The sequence below is a fragment of the Protomyctophum parallelum genome (genome assembly GCF_964188405.1).
Source record: "Protomyctophum parallelum genome assembly, chromosome: 7".
NCBI classification, from domain to species: Eukaryota; Metazoa; Chordata; class Actinopteri; order Myctophiformes; family Myctophidae; genus Protomyctophum; species Protomyctophum parallelum.
In genome coordinates this window covers 36040607-36057623 of record NC_139705.1, presented here as the reverse complement: position 1 = coordinate 36057623, position 17017 = coordinate 36040607, and the positions used below count along the sequence as shown (strand labels likewise).

General features: G+C 42.0%; 1 protein-coding gene across 10 annotated transcripts in view; it reads left to right on the top strand.

Moving 5' to 3' along the window:
- csde1 (cold shock domain containing E1, RNA-binding) overlaps positions 1–17017 on the top strand; it is a 26810-nt gene extending 9793 nt beyond the window's left edge. For 7 of the 10 annotated variants that reach the window (XM_083768346.1, XM_083768352.1, XM_083768351.1 and 4 more), the window contains 17 exons: positions 217–303; positions 1605–1702; positions 3337–3418; positions 4108–4236; positions 4881–5006; positions 5325–5540; positions 5751–5891; positions 6116–6280; positions 7175–7192; positions 10296–10403; positions 11132–11313; positions 12218–12330; positions 12773–12898; positions 13060–13238; positions 13410–13573; positions 14014–14146; positions 15359–17017. In XM_083768346.1, coding sequence (XP_083624472.1) covers positions 217–303; positions 1605–1702; positions 3337–3418; positions 4108–4236; positions 4881–5006; positions 5325–5540; positions 5751–5891; positions 6116–6280; positions 7175–7192; positions 10296–10403; positions 11132–11313; positions 12218–12330; positions 12773–12898; positions 13060–13238; positions 13410–13573; positions 14014–14146; positions 15359–15406 — 2115 coding nt within the window. In that variant the 3' untranslated portion in view covers positions 15407–17017. The remainder of the gene's footprint in view (positions 1–216; positions 304–1604; positions 1703–3336; positions 3419–4107; positions 4237–4880; positions 5007–5324; positions 5541–5750; positions 5892–6115; positions 6281–7174; positions 7193–10295; positions 10404–11131; positions 11314–12217; positions 12331–12772; positions 12899–13059; positions 13239–13409; positions 13574–14013; positions 14147–15358) is intronic. The other 3 variants (XM_083768354.1, XM_083768349.1, XM_083768347.1) reach the window with 1 other exon arrangement.

The following is a 17017-nucleotide window of genomic DNA, read 5'->3' as shown; positions in this document are numbered from 1 at the left end:
AGATTGCTCACCTATTCAGACATGATTAGGGACACTAAGTTCACGAGAGAAAGTATAAATATGCAGTGTACCAACTTGTCACTGTGTAGACATTTGAAAATCAGCCATTTAAGCAGGATGTGTGTAATTGCAACCATACATGGTGAATTGTATGTTTTTGAAAGATCCCTTCTGTTTTTAACTGTCCAATTTCTTGTCATTGCCTCCTTCACATAGGTTGTGTCAGCGATACCAACTCACCTGGATGGAAAGGCAGCCCCTGGCCAGGTGCCCTCTGGCAGTGTTTGCTATGAGAGAAATGGGGTACGTATCAGATGTCACCCAGAGGAATTCTAGTAAGATCAATGGCCAGTTAGGGCCGATTATTTAATGTTCTCCTAATTTACAGACGGAAAAAAAATTGCTTCGGTTCTGTAGAGACTGCAATGTGATGTCATTCGAGGTCTCTTGCGGGAGGAACCGTCGTAAAGTCGGTACTTCTGTGCCCCTGACATTTTCGGACGAGCCAAAATATTTCGGCACTAGAGTGGCATTTCCTCATTCATTCAGCCAAGCTTCCAGTTCAATTTGTTAGCTGTGAAGCCAAGGAAACACCGGTAGTTTAAAAGAGACACAAGCCAACTTGCTTGTGGCCAGGAGGTGAGCTCCACAGAGCGCGCAATATATATATATTTCAGACCTGCTGCTCACTCTTCCTCTCACACTCGTTCTCAACTTCACAGTAAAACAAATTGTCTAAAATAATTCACAAACCTATACTAGGCTACACAAAGAACATGTTCACGTAAAACATAAGAAACTAAACACAAGAGACCTCTATTCCTGAACGCATCGCGTTCTTAACGAGCCACGTTTGAGACACACACTACTGGCCTCGGAGACCGCAGGTGCACGCGCGCACACATTGGCTTGTTTGTAACGCAACACAACACCCAGCTGGCTGTAGAAGGAAGCACTGCACGAGCAAGGGTCAGTCAGATATGTATCCAGTGCAAAGGACCTCCAATATTTACAATCGACAAGGCACTAACCGTGAGGGAGTATTAATTGACTTTTATAACTAGATTCGGGCCTGGGACCTTTCCAGAACTAAATAGTATGAATCGACCCTTAGTCACATAATGGTTGAAAGGGAGGTTTCACTCTAGTAAAAGAGAGAATAAGTCTGCACACCGTTTTGAAAGCTCCCCAAAAAACACAACGTTTCGGCAGATGACTCTAGTCTCTTGAGAACCACTATGAGACGATCCACTTAAGCCCTATTTATACTATAGAAACGGGGGGTATTTTTCACAAAATAAGGACACCAGATTGAAAGTGGTTCAGAGCCTAATTTATGGTGTGGATGCATTTGCCGTTCTCTTCTTTTTCTTTATTTTCTTTTTAAATGTTGCCAGTCTATAAGCTTACAACACATTGTGTTTTGAGCCTGTAGATTATAACTTCTAGATCTAATGCCAGGTTGAAAGTGGTTGCAAATCAGACGAATTTCTCTTAAGGAATTTGTACTTTGGCTTGGTTTGCTTACACACATATGATGCGGTTCCAGACATGGCATGTCTGTACGTATGATTGTAACTATTTGGTCTATATGACCTCCACAGGAAGTGTTCTACCTTACCTACACCCCTGAAGATATTGAGGGCCAAATGCATCTTGACACGGGAGACAAAGTCAGCTTCTACATGGAAACAAACAAGCAGTGAGTATTAAGCCTACATTTGTTGTATTAACTCATTTAATGCTGATTATTATTATGTCTTTTACATGTTTTTTCCCAATGGCACTTGCTGTCGTTGACGTGTTTTATTGTCTCGGAATGGTCTCACATGGTTTGATTGAATACTTTATTAACAGTACAGGTAGCATAGTCTGGCCAGACTAGTATGACTGCGTAGATATTAGTCTGGAACTTCGGTGTGGAAGATTTATTTCCAAGGGGTGGTTACAAACCAAATGGATAGAAAAATGTCTCAATTTAAATGGTGGGCTCTGATTGGTCATCCACAACTCTGGGGTAAGAGAAATGTAATTAAAACTGACGAGTGCTGGCCTGGGCCTCGGCTGACTGGTCCAGGTGGCCGGTAATCCGGCCTGACGGTGCGCCGCGGCTTCGAGTCCCGAGCCAGTCGGCCTTTGCCGCATGTCTTCCCCCCCCCCCCCCCATCTCTCTCCCCCTCTCCTTTCACATTACTGTACCCTATCAAATAAAGGCCAAAAAAATATCTTAAACACTACTGAGGAGTGCCACACGACCTTTGCTGTGTGTCTCTCCCTCTTTCCTGTCGATCTTCACTTGGAACTATCAATAAAAGCCAAAAACTAATCTTAGCCAGACCAATCTCCCCAGGGATTTCTTTCCCTGTGGCAGATTGGTCTGGTTTCCAGGCTACAGATGGTACAGTCAAAGGTTACACTAAAAGGATATCACAGAAAGCAGGCAATCGATTTGAATCCTCAACTGCAAGATCAGTTATCAGTTGTCAATGTGTCCTGTTAAAATTGAGGGTATGATTGGGCTTTAACTGTTAATGTGTTCACACAGCATCATTTTCTAGTTGTATCTGCCATTTTAGTATAGTACCAAATCATAGCCAGGCCCCCTAAAGACACTTTACAATTTGAGCAGAGACCCCCATGTTTACCCTGTTCTAGGGTGAGTGGCCATCCACCATGACCGTGTCGAGGGGAAAAGGAGAGGATGGGGTCGACACAAAACAAGACCATAACACAAACAATGATGGTAGCAAATGTACAGTGACATGACACCTACCCCAAAACAAGTCAAGGGTACTAAATGATTAACTATAATGGCAGCTATAATGGATATTAACCCATTTTGACCTGAGATCAGATTCTAAAAATGTCTTCTACATCCTGACAGTTTTCTGAAAAAGCTATGTTTCTATGTCAGTCGGTCTTTGATTTGTCAAAAATATCAGACCTACAAGCTATGAGCTTGTAGATCTGCTATTTTTCAATAGCAAAATTATATCATGCTTAAAACACCAAAAGGGGTTCCCGCCCAAAATGGGTTAAGTATAATAGTCCATATTCTCATCCGCAGGTCTCTACTGCGTAGATATTTGTCTGGAACTTTGTCTGGAATTCTGTAGAAGTTTTATTTCCAAGAGGGACGGTTACAGATTCCAACGTCTACAGCGAAAAAAGTCTTACTGGAAATTTGAATACTGGGCTCATTGGTCACACACAACTTTAGTGTCGGACCAATCTGCCCAAGGCAGTTCTTTTTTTCCCCCTGTAGCAGATTCGTCTGGTTTCCGGCCTACCACAATCGCATGATTTGAATTTGTTCCTTTTTGTTGTGTTCTTCAGTACCGGTGCAGTCAGTGCTCATAGTATTCACCTGGTGAAGAAGAAGCAGATGAGGTGCCAGGGTGTGGTGTGTGCCACCAAGGTAAGTCCTGTCACTGTTAATCCTGACACATTATGGTCAGCTGTTGCGGGAACCCCTTTTGGTGTTTTAAGCATTGTTATACTTTAGCTATTGAAAAACAGCCGCACTACGAGCTTGTAGATCTGCTATTTTTTTTAAATCGTGAAAATGTGGCGCAAATCTTTGAATGCATATTAACGTTTAACGTTTTTAATAGGGGCGGATATTGCCAGGTACCTGGCGATGCGATTACATATTGATTCCGAGGGTCACGATTCGATTAATCCTGATTAATCAGGCTATGTTACGATTCGATTTAATCATGATTAATCACTCGCTGTTAATCACTCAGTCACTGTGTGACTAATAAACAAAGTGCTTTCTAATGATTATGAATATATATATATATTCTTTCACAGTGCACGTCTTTAACTCAAATCTTTGCTTCTGGGGGGGTCCATAAAACAAAATATTTTCAGATGGGGTCCGTGGCCAAATACAAAACGGCAATAAACAGATTAATCGAACATTCAGGCCAGCTCCTCCCCATCAAATCTGGAACAGCATATTTTCAGATGATGGTCGGCGGCCAATTACAATCATTTCTGGGATCCTTGACATGAAATAGTTTGAGAACCACCGATATAGAAACACAGGTTATTCAGAAAACTGTCATGATTGGGTCATGTGTTGGTGTTTGTGTTTCTTAGGAGGCCTTCGGGTTCATCGAGAGGGCTGACGTGGTTAAGGAAATCTTCTTTCACTACAGTGAATTCAAGGGCGATCTGGAGGCTTTGCAGGCAGGAGACGATGTGGAATTCACCATTAAAGACAGAAATGTAGGCGTCTTCATGTACTCATTTAAAGGGGAACAGGACAAGATTCAGCCACTAGATGTCACTCTTTCACAACACTTTTTTTTTTTTTTTTTTAAGATATTCTTTTGCGGCTTACGCCTTTATTGATTTTTTAAAGGGATAGAAAGTAGGCTGACAGGAAACGGGAGAGAGATGGGGCGATGACATGCGGTAAAGGCCGTGTCGGGTCCGGGAGTCGAACCCGCGGCACACCGCGACTGGATCACCAGTCCGGTGCCCAGACCGTTACGCTACGGCCTGGGCCCACAACACCTTTCTTACATCAGATTCCACACCTTTGTATGGGGGGTGCATTAGGTGTGTTCCCCCGTGGGAGGTGAGGGTTTGAGAGACAAAGTTGTGGTTGTAGTTGTAGGACTAATGACTGGTCTAAACCAAGTACTGTCTAAACTAAGTACTGCACCCGTGTATGGATCTATTAATTTATTTGTATTCATTTCAAAGATATTTTATATACCTTTTTTGTGTTTTTAATCTGGCTTCTTTTTTAATAAATGATGGTTAGGTGGGTCACTTTAACAGTGAGTCATTCCTAGAATTTACGAGAAAGAAATCCTCACAACATGTCTACAAACAAGATTTGAACTATTCTTTTCTTATCCAAGGGTAAGGAAGTGGCCACTGATGTGAGGCTGCTGCCCCAGGGAACGGTCATCTTCGAGGACATCAGCATCGAGCAATTTGAAGGCACCGTCGCCAAGGTCATCCCCAAAGTTCCCACCAAGAATCAGGTACGTGCAAAAATCATTCCAAAAATTATCAGTCTATTTTTAGTGCCTTATGTTCACTTAGTGTGTTTTTTTTGTTTTTTTTTCATCTGCTATTTTGAAAAATCTACTTATTTAGAAGGAGAATTTGTAGAATCGCCCTTGGGTCTTAATGTTGTATTGTAAAGAGCCCATTCTTAACTATATTAACCCTAGTGTCCCTATTTTGTCCCCTTGAGCTTGGGATGTCAGTTTCTACGGCCGTGCTGCTAATTGGGGGAATATATTGATTGTTCTGAGTCACGGCCACATCATTCTCAAACTGTCTCTTGTGACTGGCAGAACGACCCACTACCAGGCCGTATCACTGCAAGGATCGGCTTCACTGACAAGGAGCTGCTGTTCGGGGAGAAGGACACAAAGTCCAAGGTGACCCTCCTGGAGGGAGACCACGTCCAGTTCAACATCTCCACCGACCGCAGAGACAAGCTGGAGAGAGCCACCAACATTGACATCCTCTCTGACACCTTCAACTTCACCAAGGAGGTCCGGGAAATGGTGAGGAAAAACCTTCGTTTTCATGGTGCATATCAAGTTTTAGCTGTAAATGTTTGTGTTTTTTTTTTACTTTTTTGAAACTAAATGAGCATAAAAAGTAAAATAAGTCGAAACTAAATAAAAAGTAAAAACTAATAAAATGCTAAATAATGCTAATTCTTGGTTTGGCTTTGTGTGACTTGAAGGGATTTCTTGTTTTCTGCCTTCTAGGGTGTGATCGCTGCCATGCGTGACGGCTTTGGCTTCATCAAGTGCGTGGATCGGGATGCCAGGATGTTCTTTCACTTCAGCGAGGTCCTGGAAGACAGTCAGCTACACATCTCTGACGAAGTGGAGTTCACAGTCGTACCTGTAAGTCATACCTCCGCTCTTTTTCAGTCATGCATAACTGTTACTTTGTTGTACGACAAAACGATTCGCTCGCAACTGTCTCATTACAATGTGTTTTATAAACAACATTTTTGGAATATTTGCCCAAAAAAGGGGTTAAAATAGTTAAATTCACGTTCAGGACTTTACAAGTTTCTTTTTTTTTTACTCTGTGACTTAACCGTCTCTCTCTCTCTCCTAACCAGGACATGCTGTCCGCTCAGAGGAACCACGCAGTGCGCATCAAGAAGCTGCCAAAGGGCACCGTGTCTTTTCACACACAGTCGGAGCAGCGTTTTGCGGGTGTGGTGGAGAAGGAAGTGCCTCCATCTTCCCCCAAGACTGGCAGTCCCACCAAGGGAAAGGAGAAGGTATGAGAGCTGGAAGTCACTGAGTAAACCAATGGCAATGTGCCCTGTGCGTCCTATTCTCTCCCATCTTCTGGGCCTTAGTTCCCATTGTGATCCTCCAGCTCAGTTCTTGCACTTGTATACAACCACCTTGACATCATAATTGTTTCCCACACAGATTATTATGTGAGAGCAAAGTGGCTGCTGTGAATATGTTCAACTGGGGCTTTAAGTTGTCCGGCTTTAGTTTCTAATCCTTTTTGCTTTTTTCCTTCCACAAAACTCCACTTCATTAGAAAAAAAACAAGGTAGGATTCTGGGCTTTTGCATGATGCCTCCCCACTGAGATGAGTAAAATAACATAGAAAAGCATACGTGTGGGCGCTCGGGTGGTGCAGGAGTAAAGTTCCTGTCCACCACCACAGAGGCTAGAGGCATAATCCTCTGCGGTGCATCTGGCTTGGCCGGGCGTCCATCCATACGAAACAGTTGGCCATATTCACGTGATCCTTGTTGCTGCACCAGCCACTCTACAGGTTGGTCAGCAGGGGTGTCGAGTTAAGTTATGAGGAATAGTGTGTTCCTCTCCACTGGTACATCCTCCCATTCCTCAATATACCACCGACCAACCAGACCAAACCAGTCCCAAGGCCAACCAGTAGGGGGCAGCAGTGACAAGACAACACATTGTGTTCGGGATTCAGAAATTGACAAACAAACTCAATTTGGGGGGGCGGGGCAACATTTCTCAATTTCAACAAAATGATCAACAATATTGGAAATCCTTTACTGAATATACTAACATTTAGTATAAATTAATTATTAGACCTAACCGCATTGATTTTTACTTGAGCAAGAATTGTCTGTTAGCTAGATTATGACTATTATCTAATGGCTCTTTTCTTGTCCCTCAAGGCTAAAGTTGTAGAAAAGGTCAGTTTTCTGGCCTGTGGCCAACTCATGTAGACTGTTACTTACCCACATGGTTGATGGAATGGTCTTGGCATCAGCAATTAACATGAGCTACCTAGAATTAAATACTTTAATCCAACTTATTTCCTTTGCGGCTGTTTCACAGTTTGCCTCACACAGCCATCTACTGCATTGAGTTGTTCGATGTGTGATGTGCTCTGATCATAGGGGTTGCATGGTTATGGCCGTAATGACATTGAAACTATTCTTTGAATTTAGGTTTATGTATGACATATCAACTGTACTTAACAAACTTTTAATACATGAACCGCAGCTTCCTATTCTGGGGTGAACATTGTGCAAAAATGGTAGATCTATAAGCTTGCGTTGTGACACGAGCTTGTAGATCAGCTATTTTCGGAAAGTATGAACCCCTAGTCAACTAGTATATAATATAGTAGTTAACTTTGGCCTTCTCCAAAAAAAAGCATTTTCATCTGTCAATGTTTCAGTGTTCACACTAATCAGTAGCTTTTTTAAGTACCGTACATCAGTTTGTTTGATTTGTTTTCACTCAAGAAGGCTTTGTTTGTGGGATGGGGATCATCATGGAAGAAGCCATACTTAATTTTCTGTGTAGGAGCTTTTCAGTGGATGCATAAAATTGATTTGATGCAGGGTTACTAGTATAACTAGCAACTATAACTTCGTGTAGTGGTTAGAGAGGTGGTGTAGTCTCCCTTTTCTTCCATTGAGACATTTTGATCCTCGGAGTTGGATAGGACAACTACTGATTGAGATGTAGTCCTGCCTGAAGATCACAGCCACATGTGGGAGACCCGATATTGAATCCCTGGTGTCGAGAGAGCTTAAAACGTATACAGATAAAAGCTTTAGCCAATTAAGACCTGAGGCTAATCCTACAAATGCCTTCTAAATCAGTAGTTTGTACACTTTCAAGATTTTTCAAAAATGTTCAATAATAGCAGATGTACAAGGTTGCAGCGTGGCACGAAGTTTTTTTTGCTTTCCCGGTGTTAATGGATTACTGGCCAATCCATGACAATACGAAGTTGTTGATGGTACTTGATGGTCCAAGAAATCATTGTGAATATAAGAGGAATGAAAGTTGGAGACTTCAGTTCATCCTAAATGTCTTGGAATTGATTTTCAATATTCATAAAACACAGGTCTCAGACCTGAATTGTCAAATGAGTAATGAAGCAAGCTAGTTGAATATTTGTTAACCCACTTATGGCCCTTGACGTAATGAGAGCTTAATGTAGCAAAATGTAGCAACCTTTAGCTTGTTTAGCTAACGGCCGATGTAATTTACCTAAAACCGTCCGAAATCCTCGCGTGCTATGTGCATCGCTGCGTAAAATGCGATATTTGGGGCTTGATTAGAGCTTATATTGACTTAGTTATTAAAATAAACAAGGATAGCTTAGCATCCCGGACATCTAAATAAACGATGATAGCTTAGCATCCCGGACATCTAACTGTGTAGCACAGTGGAGAAAACTAGCGGATGTTGTGATCACGTGAATCACCAGATTCGCTCTATTTGGACAAAATCGGCCTAATGGTGAAGTTACCTCCACCATCAGGACTGGGTATAATACTATTTGATTACCGTGTTAGAATGGGATATAGTGTGTGTGTATGTCACAGATTTTTCTATTGGCAATAAAATGACGAATTAAACATGTGATTAGTGCAGGTAGAAGGCACAATCCATATAATAACTAGAAAAAGTGCCCTTCTGGGCACAGGTCTCCACCAGGATAGGAATGTAGGACATTGCAGCTTGCCTTCATCTGGTGGTTGGATAAAAGGGCAACAAAAGTAAATTGGAGGTAAAAAACACTTTTCGGCCAGTTATAGCGCCACCTTGAGGCTGAGTTGAAATTGTTCATGTGGCATTTCTTCCTCGGCCTAGTGGGAATGTGCGTGCACAATTTCACGGAAATCACGCGATGTGTTCATGATTTGCAGCATTTTGTTTGAAACTGAGCACTCCTGTGAACTTTGGAAGCCAATCTTAACCAATCAGGATGGAGTCTGAGAAATCTGAAAGACCCGTTTCGTTGAATGGCTCTAGAGAGACTGTGTACCAATTTGCGCGATGTTTGGACAAAATCTGTAGGTGTACTGTGCAAAAACTTGTTTTGCACAAAGCGGCCTCTTGGTGGCGCTATAACAGGCCGTTCTGGACATTTTGGGGCAGAGGTTCATCGTTGGCATCCAGGGAGTGTGTGTGCAAAATTTGGCATCGACCGGGTTAACGGCACAAAGCGGCCTCCTGGTGGCGCTATAACAGGCCGTTCTGGAAATTTTGGGGCAGAGGTTCATCGTTGGCATCCAGGGAGTGTGTGTGCAAAATTTGGCATCGACCGGGTTAACGGTGCCGGAGATTAGCTGCTCACGGACACACACACGGACGGACGGACGGACGGAGTGCAAAACATACTCTCCCCCCATGCCTTCGGCCTGGTGGAGACAATTAGGGTGGTCATAAGAGGGTTAAGATAAACAAAGCTAATACTAATGTTATTGCTAACCAATGAATGTTGTGCCACTGAATGTGTGCCTGTTCAGCCCAACCTTTCATCCCATACACTACTTTTTAGACAAATGGTCCACACAAATGAGTTGTGGATAACAACTACTTCAACCACATTCTTTGCTAGTGTGTACATGGTGTCATGGCGCTATTCCACTGCATGGTACAGACTCGACTTCACTGCAGAAAGGACCATCTTCAGTGTAGCTGGTCGTAATGGTGACATCCATCCCTCTCTTTAGGAAAGTACGTCCTAATATAGTTGTTTTATCTTTTAAGTTGTTTACACCCAGTTTTAGCCCCTACATTGAATTTAGATGTCTCATTCATCTGGCTTCGTAAGACTAGTTCAGCCTCTACTCCCATGTGATGTAAAGAAAAGTAACCGTTGCAGGTACACTCCACCATTTTTGCCCAGTGGAAATTGGAAAACCAAAAGGTTTTAGGCTGGACTAAGCAGTGAAAAAGGGTCCATTAGTGATGGCTACTGATCTGTTGGTGCCTGTATTGGTAAAGTGGTCTAATGCTGTACTGTGTCTTGTGTTGTGTCCTCTGAAGGAACCTGAGGAGGGAGTGATTGCATATGAAGACTGCGGAGTGAAAATGACTGTGACCTACCATGTCAAGGATCTGGAGGGATCCTATTACCCACAACCTGGAGATAAGGTATTTTACTTGTCAATATTTCCTCCACTGTTCTGTCTCACAAAGTCTTAACACCTTAAGTGCTGTTCTGCCGGGTGGCCACTAGATGGGGAGGTGCTGGGTGCAAGACGTTTTTGAATAACTTCTCAGAAAACACCAGTTTGAACCGGAACTGAAAGTCGGCCTTCTCACAACACTGTGAGATGACCAGTGTAACTGGGCGATCGTATTTTTTTTGTCATAACTAAGTCAAATTAAGCTCTAATCAAGTGCTGAATATCGCATTTTGAGCAGATTATGAGCCATAATGCATATAAAGACGGCTTGTGTGCGAGCACATTTTTGGCCATTTTTACGTCATCCGTGTCTGTAGCTAGCTAAAAATTCTACAAACATGCCAACTCGATGCTGATTAACGTGGATTCAATAAAACTCCTTTACGGCTATGGCAGCCCGGACAAAGTTACGGTAAGCTTGTCTTTTCGGCTACGGCACTTAAGCTGTTGGATGAAGTAATGTGCAGGATTATAAAAGCCCAACTGATTTATTTTTTATTTTTTTATGTTCTGTTTATTCATTTTTGGTTTTTTACAAATATAGAAGTAAATTGAGAAATAAAAACAGAGTAGCCCAACTGAAATTTGATCCATGCATAACTAATCATTCTAAATGTATTAGCTTCTGAACATTTCACAAAGAATTGAGTGAAGTGACGATATGTGACTTTGGTCAATGTGTCTGGCCACTAGGTGGAGTTTTCCATCAACGAGGTGAAGAGAACGGGCCAGCAGAGCGCTGTCAACATCAAGGTCCTCAACCGTCCGGTCAGCAACAACAGCAAGAAACTTCAGGGCTTTGTCGCCACGCTCAAGGACAACTTTGGCTTCATCGAGACGGCCAATCACGACCAAGAGATTTTCTTCCATTACAGGTAATTGTTCGTTCCAACACATTGAAGCGATTTTATTGCATACCATAAAATGTTCACACAATTGATGTCTTAGTATCTGTCACATAGGTCTGCTATAGGCACTGTGCAGAACTGTAGTCTCAGGTTTAGTATCTGTCACATAGGTCTGCTATAGAGCGTCGCAGTCCCGCCCCCCTCTCATGACGACGCCAGGCCCAGGAAATGAATCCCAATGCATTTTTCCCATAGACATTTCAAAAAGCTTTTATTTAAAGACGGTTACGCCGCGGACAAAGCCAACTCCAGTCGTGACAAATCATGACAAACACTATTTTGGACCAAACAAACAATTACAAAGAATGAAAAACAACAAAAAATTTGTTGTAACCTGCTGTTTTTTCTACTTTCTAATTTTTTGTTTGGCCCAAAACATTGTGTTTATTGTCATGATTTGTCACGACAAGAGTTGGCTTTGTCCGCGGCGTAACCGTCTTTAAATAAATACTTTCTGAAAAGTCTATGAGGAAAATGAACGGAGAATCATTCCCTGGGCCCTGGTAGGGGGCGGGACTGCGACGCTCTATAGGCACTGTGCAGAACTGTAGTCTCGGGTTTCCAGAAGGTGGCATACGCATTTATGTTCAAGGTCTGCTCTGGGGACCCCAAGGAGACCTTAAGGGGTTTCCAAGGGGTCCATATAATTGTTAATTGGAGCCAAATGGACCCTTATGGGTCTGAATCTTGACAGATAACATTTGGTTCTATTTGCATACTCATGCATTAAATTATCACTGGTACCCTGTAAAATACTCTTAATTAAAAATCGTCTGAAATGGGGCTCCATGGCCCAACTGGCAGTCCTTGAAATGATGATCATAATTTTAAGGTTGAGTCTCTATAAGTTGATCAAATTTCTCCCTTTTAGTGAGGTGTGTGGAGAGTTGGAGACCATGGAGCTGGGCGATACGGTGGAATACATCCTGTCCAAGGGAAAGGGAAACAAAGTCAGTGCTGAGAAAGTTACCAAAGTGGCAGCAGGTAGGATGGGCTTAAATTCCTGGTGTTTTTGTTTAAATTATGGAACTCACTACTCTGATCATATGAAGTTACTTCTGTCTGTGCATGATTAACCCATTTTGTGCGGGAACCCCTTTTGGTGTTTCATGCATTATGTTATACTTAAGCTATTGGAAAATAGCAGATCTACAAGCTCATAGCATGGCACCTAGTGCCGCGCTATGAACTTGTAGGTCTGCTTTTTTAACTCACATCTTTGCTACTGGGAGGGTCCCTGGAACAGCATATTTTCAGATGGGTGTCGGCGGGCCAATTACATATATTTTTGGGGGTCCTTGACATGAAAATGTTTGAGAAAGACAGAGAAACATGGATTTTTAAGAACTTTCAGGATTTTTAAGAACCGTCCTCAGGTCTAAATGGGTTAAGCATACTTGTGTTCCATGTTTTCTTGTATTATTAGTGAATGGCGTCGGGGTCGGAGAGGACATCAGTGCAACAGTGATACTAGGAAAAGTGGTCCGTCCTCTGCGTAGCGTGGACCCTTCCCAAACGGAGTACCAAGGACTTATTGAAGTTATAGAAGAAGGTGCGTCTCAGTTAACCTCTTTTATACTCTGTTGTGTGATAGTGTCAGCAGCTCTACCAAGTTCGCAAGGGGTGCCAGGTTGAATGTGGTTATTGAACAAAAGTATCACGACACGGTAGAACCTAAATAATCCTGCTTGCGCGCTCTCTCTGCTCATTCAGGTGGAGCTAAAGGCCCGAATTACCCTTTTGGCATCATGGGCATGGCAAACAAGGTTGATTGTCTGCAGAAGGGAGAGATGGTCAAGTTCCAGCTATGTACTGTGGCTCAGACTGGACAGAAGATGGCTTGTAGTGTGGTGCCGCATCGTAGAGCCCTGGTGGAGTGTGTCAAAGACCAGGTAGTGTTCTCTTTTAAAGGGATGTATGTTTTTACTAAGGCATATCAATTGAAGCAAACCTCCTTCAAAGTTATGTGCATTAGTAATGAACTGTGAATGACACATTTTATTGTGTTTTTCTGGAATAAACTTGTGAATGATACTTGGATGTTTTGTGCCATTCTCCCCCAGTTTGGTTTTATCACATATGAAGTCGGCGAGAGCAAGAAGTTATTTTTCCATGTCAAAGAGGTGCAAGATGGACTGGAACTCCAGGCCGGGGATGAGGTGGAGTTCTCAGTCATCCTCAATCAACGCACAGGAAAGTGTAGTGCCTGCAACGTACGCAGAGTCTGGTAAGGACAGCAGTTGGCAGAGTCTCCTCATTAACCACTTTTAACACAGCATCCATATGTTGTGCATTAAAGTTTTACGACCAAGTATATAATGGGGCTTAAGTTGTTAATGAAACTCCATTAATGGACAACTTGCAAGTTTATTTTCAGTCTAAGCTGAGCAAAATATTGACGACCGACGCAAAGACGTGATTCATCCAATATTTATTCATTTCATTGATAATTTAGACTTATACATCTGTAGTAGTAATTGCTTTAATGTCATTTTCACATATTCAAAAGTCGTCAATGTGTGCTTCTATTTTAAGATATTCTTTATTTCCACTTTTTCAAATTGCATATTAAGGTATGTGGTCGCCCCCCCCCCCCCCCCCTAAAATTCAGAACCCCTCATCTAATGTGTTGAACTACATTATTTTTTGTTTTTCTCCTCCGTATAGTGAAGGGCCTAAGCCGGTTGCAACTCCACGTCCCGATCGGCTGGTGAATCGACTCAAGAGCATCACCCTGGACGACGCCAGTGCCCCCCGCCTTGTCATTGTGAGGCAGCCCCGTGGTCCTGACAACTCAAAGGTACACCTTTTTGTCATTTGCCTCCTTTTGGTCCAACAGCCTTTAACCACTTTGAACTTGGTGTACCACATATCGGTATATCACTGCTGTCAGGCATAAACTGTTTGTATTGCGACTTTATATATTGTCAGTTATACTTGCAGGTGTCATAATATTATCACCACTTTACCCAAATCCAGCTCAAGTGGAGTTAGGAAGTTTATAAGAACAGCTGACGATGCATCGCCAAGCTCACAATGCATCACGATGTGTGAATTAATGCTCTGACTTAAAAAAATGCTTCTAAATCCTAAACGAATTCTGAAAAACCCCCAGAAAGGACCCCCAGAATTATCTATTGAGCCACGGACCCCTATCTCAAAGTATGTAGTTCCAGGGACCCCCCAGAAGTTAATATTTTAGTTAAAAATGTTCGCTCTGAAATATATATTCAAAGATTTGCGCCACATTTTCACGACTTTTCAAAAATAGCAGAACTACAAGCTCGTAGCGAGCTACTCGGTGGCGCGCTATGAGCTTGTAGATCTGCTATTTTTCAATAGCTAAAGTAGAACTGAATGCTTAAAATAGCAAAAAGGGTTCCCGCCCAAAATGGGTTAATAATAATAACTTCTGCCAAGAGGGGTTCAGAGTTGCTGTTTCAGTAGAACTAGCGGGAGAAATGCTATATGAACTCATTTCTTGTCACATTGCTCTCAGAAAACACTACATAGATTTAATGTAGGGAATGAATTGATTTCATAACATTAGCATTAGTGCTAAGTTTGATTAACAAGTACACTGCAACAGTTAGCTTTAACAGACTGCGGGGCGAAAGTTCCTGCCTCTGTAAAGTGTATCTTCCGCTGTGCAGCAGTTCTATGTGCTACGCATGCGAGAGGTGGTGGAGTTAGCTGCTGTGGCCGACAGTTTGACGATTCTGCTTGTAGATGGACTATTTTTGGCAAGGACACATCTTTTAAATGATTTATTTTGTGGCTTTCGCCTTTATTTTATATATATTTATTTTTAATGGAGGGATAGACAGTAGGTTGACAGGCAATGGGGAGAGAGATGGGAGGGAGACATGCAGTAAAGGCCAACCTGGATTATCAGCCACGGTGCCTGGACCACTGAGCCACGGCCCGGCAAGGACACATCTTACGATAAAGTATAAATCAAGCTGAAGTCAACTTAAGTTTTAAGTCCGTAAGTTGTTCTTTTTGTGTGCAGGGCTTCAATGTGGAATGGAAGACTCGTCAACCTGGTGTCATCGACTGAACAATACAGACCGCCCCAACTCCAACTCATCCAGAGTAGGCGGACCTAGATTAAAAAGCGCTATCCCGAAAACATATATATATATAATATATATATATCACCCCAACTCAAAGGGGATAAGGGTGTTTTGCTTTGACACATACTTGTACACACAAACTCATACACAAAATCATGCGCATACATAGAGTAATCAGCATGTGTTACCCATGTCCCTGTCCACATCTACGAAGGGAACCCTCTCATTCCATAGTTCCCAGCCTCCCATGTCTACTTCTGCACTAGAGTGTACATGGGGAAACTCTTCCGAGTGCGTGTGTGTGTGCTGTACCTAGAGTTGCTTAAAGTATGTTAATGGGGGTATTTGTTTGTTTTTTTCGAGGGTCCTGGCCCTCCAAATCAAGAGTGACGGTTGTGACTGTCTTTGTCCCCATCTCCTTTGATTTCTCTGCTTTGTCTGGAATTCTGCACCTGCAACCATTGTTTGTTTTGTTTTCCTGTTGGTGTGGGAGTGTGTTTGATGTTGGCATGTGTTTTGAGCCATCCGCTCTTTTTTTTTTTCTTTCTCCCCCTTGTAGTTTTCTCCTTACTCAAGGAAACTTAAAATGGTGTCATTGAGTTTCCACTACTGTATGCTTTCCTACAAAAACATATAAAGCAAAGCGAAGTTCCCTCCATAAGGAGGATCATATTTCTCATATGTGCGAGCTTAAACTGAGGCTACTTCTCTGCTCGTTTTTTTGAGCAGTTTTAAAATGCTTTATTCAAGAGCTGAAGTGAAAGCATGGTGTGTGTGTGTGTGTGTGTGTGTGTGTGTGTGTGTGCGTGTGCGTGTGTGTGCGCGCGTGTGATGTATGTGAATGTAGTTTATCAAATGGGGATTTACTTTTACCAATGAGTCCTTAGATGCCTTCTTGGTATTCACATGCTCATTTAAGCAAATTTTCCCAGGTGCAGAATTCCTTATGCCATCTTATATCTAGCAGTTCTTTTATACTTTTTTTTTCTTTGCACATATTTTCTTAATTGTTTTCTTTCTTTCTTTTCTTTTTTTTTCATCGAAACTTGATCTGCTAATAATACATAAGATAAAGTAAGAATAAGGTGCCTAAAAACTACAAGCAAAATAAAAAATATAAAAAAATTAGATGTATCCTCTGACCCCCAGCCAACCGCCAAAATATTCAGAACAATCTTAGGGTGGCTTTTGTTTTTCTAGTAGAAATAATACTGGTATGCATCCCAAATACCTGTGGGTTGAAATATACTGTATGTAATGTGTGCTTTTTTCCTTAGTGAAAGATTCAAACATCAAAATAACAAAAACAAATTTAACTTAAAAAAGGGGAATGGTAACGTATTAGGAAAAAAAAATAAAGTACGAAAATACAAAAAAATACAAAAAAAAAAGAAGATCAGGATGTATTGTGCTCTGGAGACATTGGTGGGAGAGATGTTGTGCCTCTATGCACATAAGTACAGTTACAGTCAGAATTACTTTCAACTGTGGAGAACACTGGGTTCCTGAGGAGCCACATACAGAGGTTATCCTATGTATGTACTTTTGTTAATGGTCTTGAATGAAACAACATGAATAAAGTTTTATGAAAACCA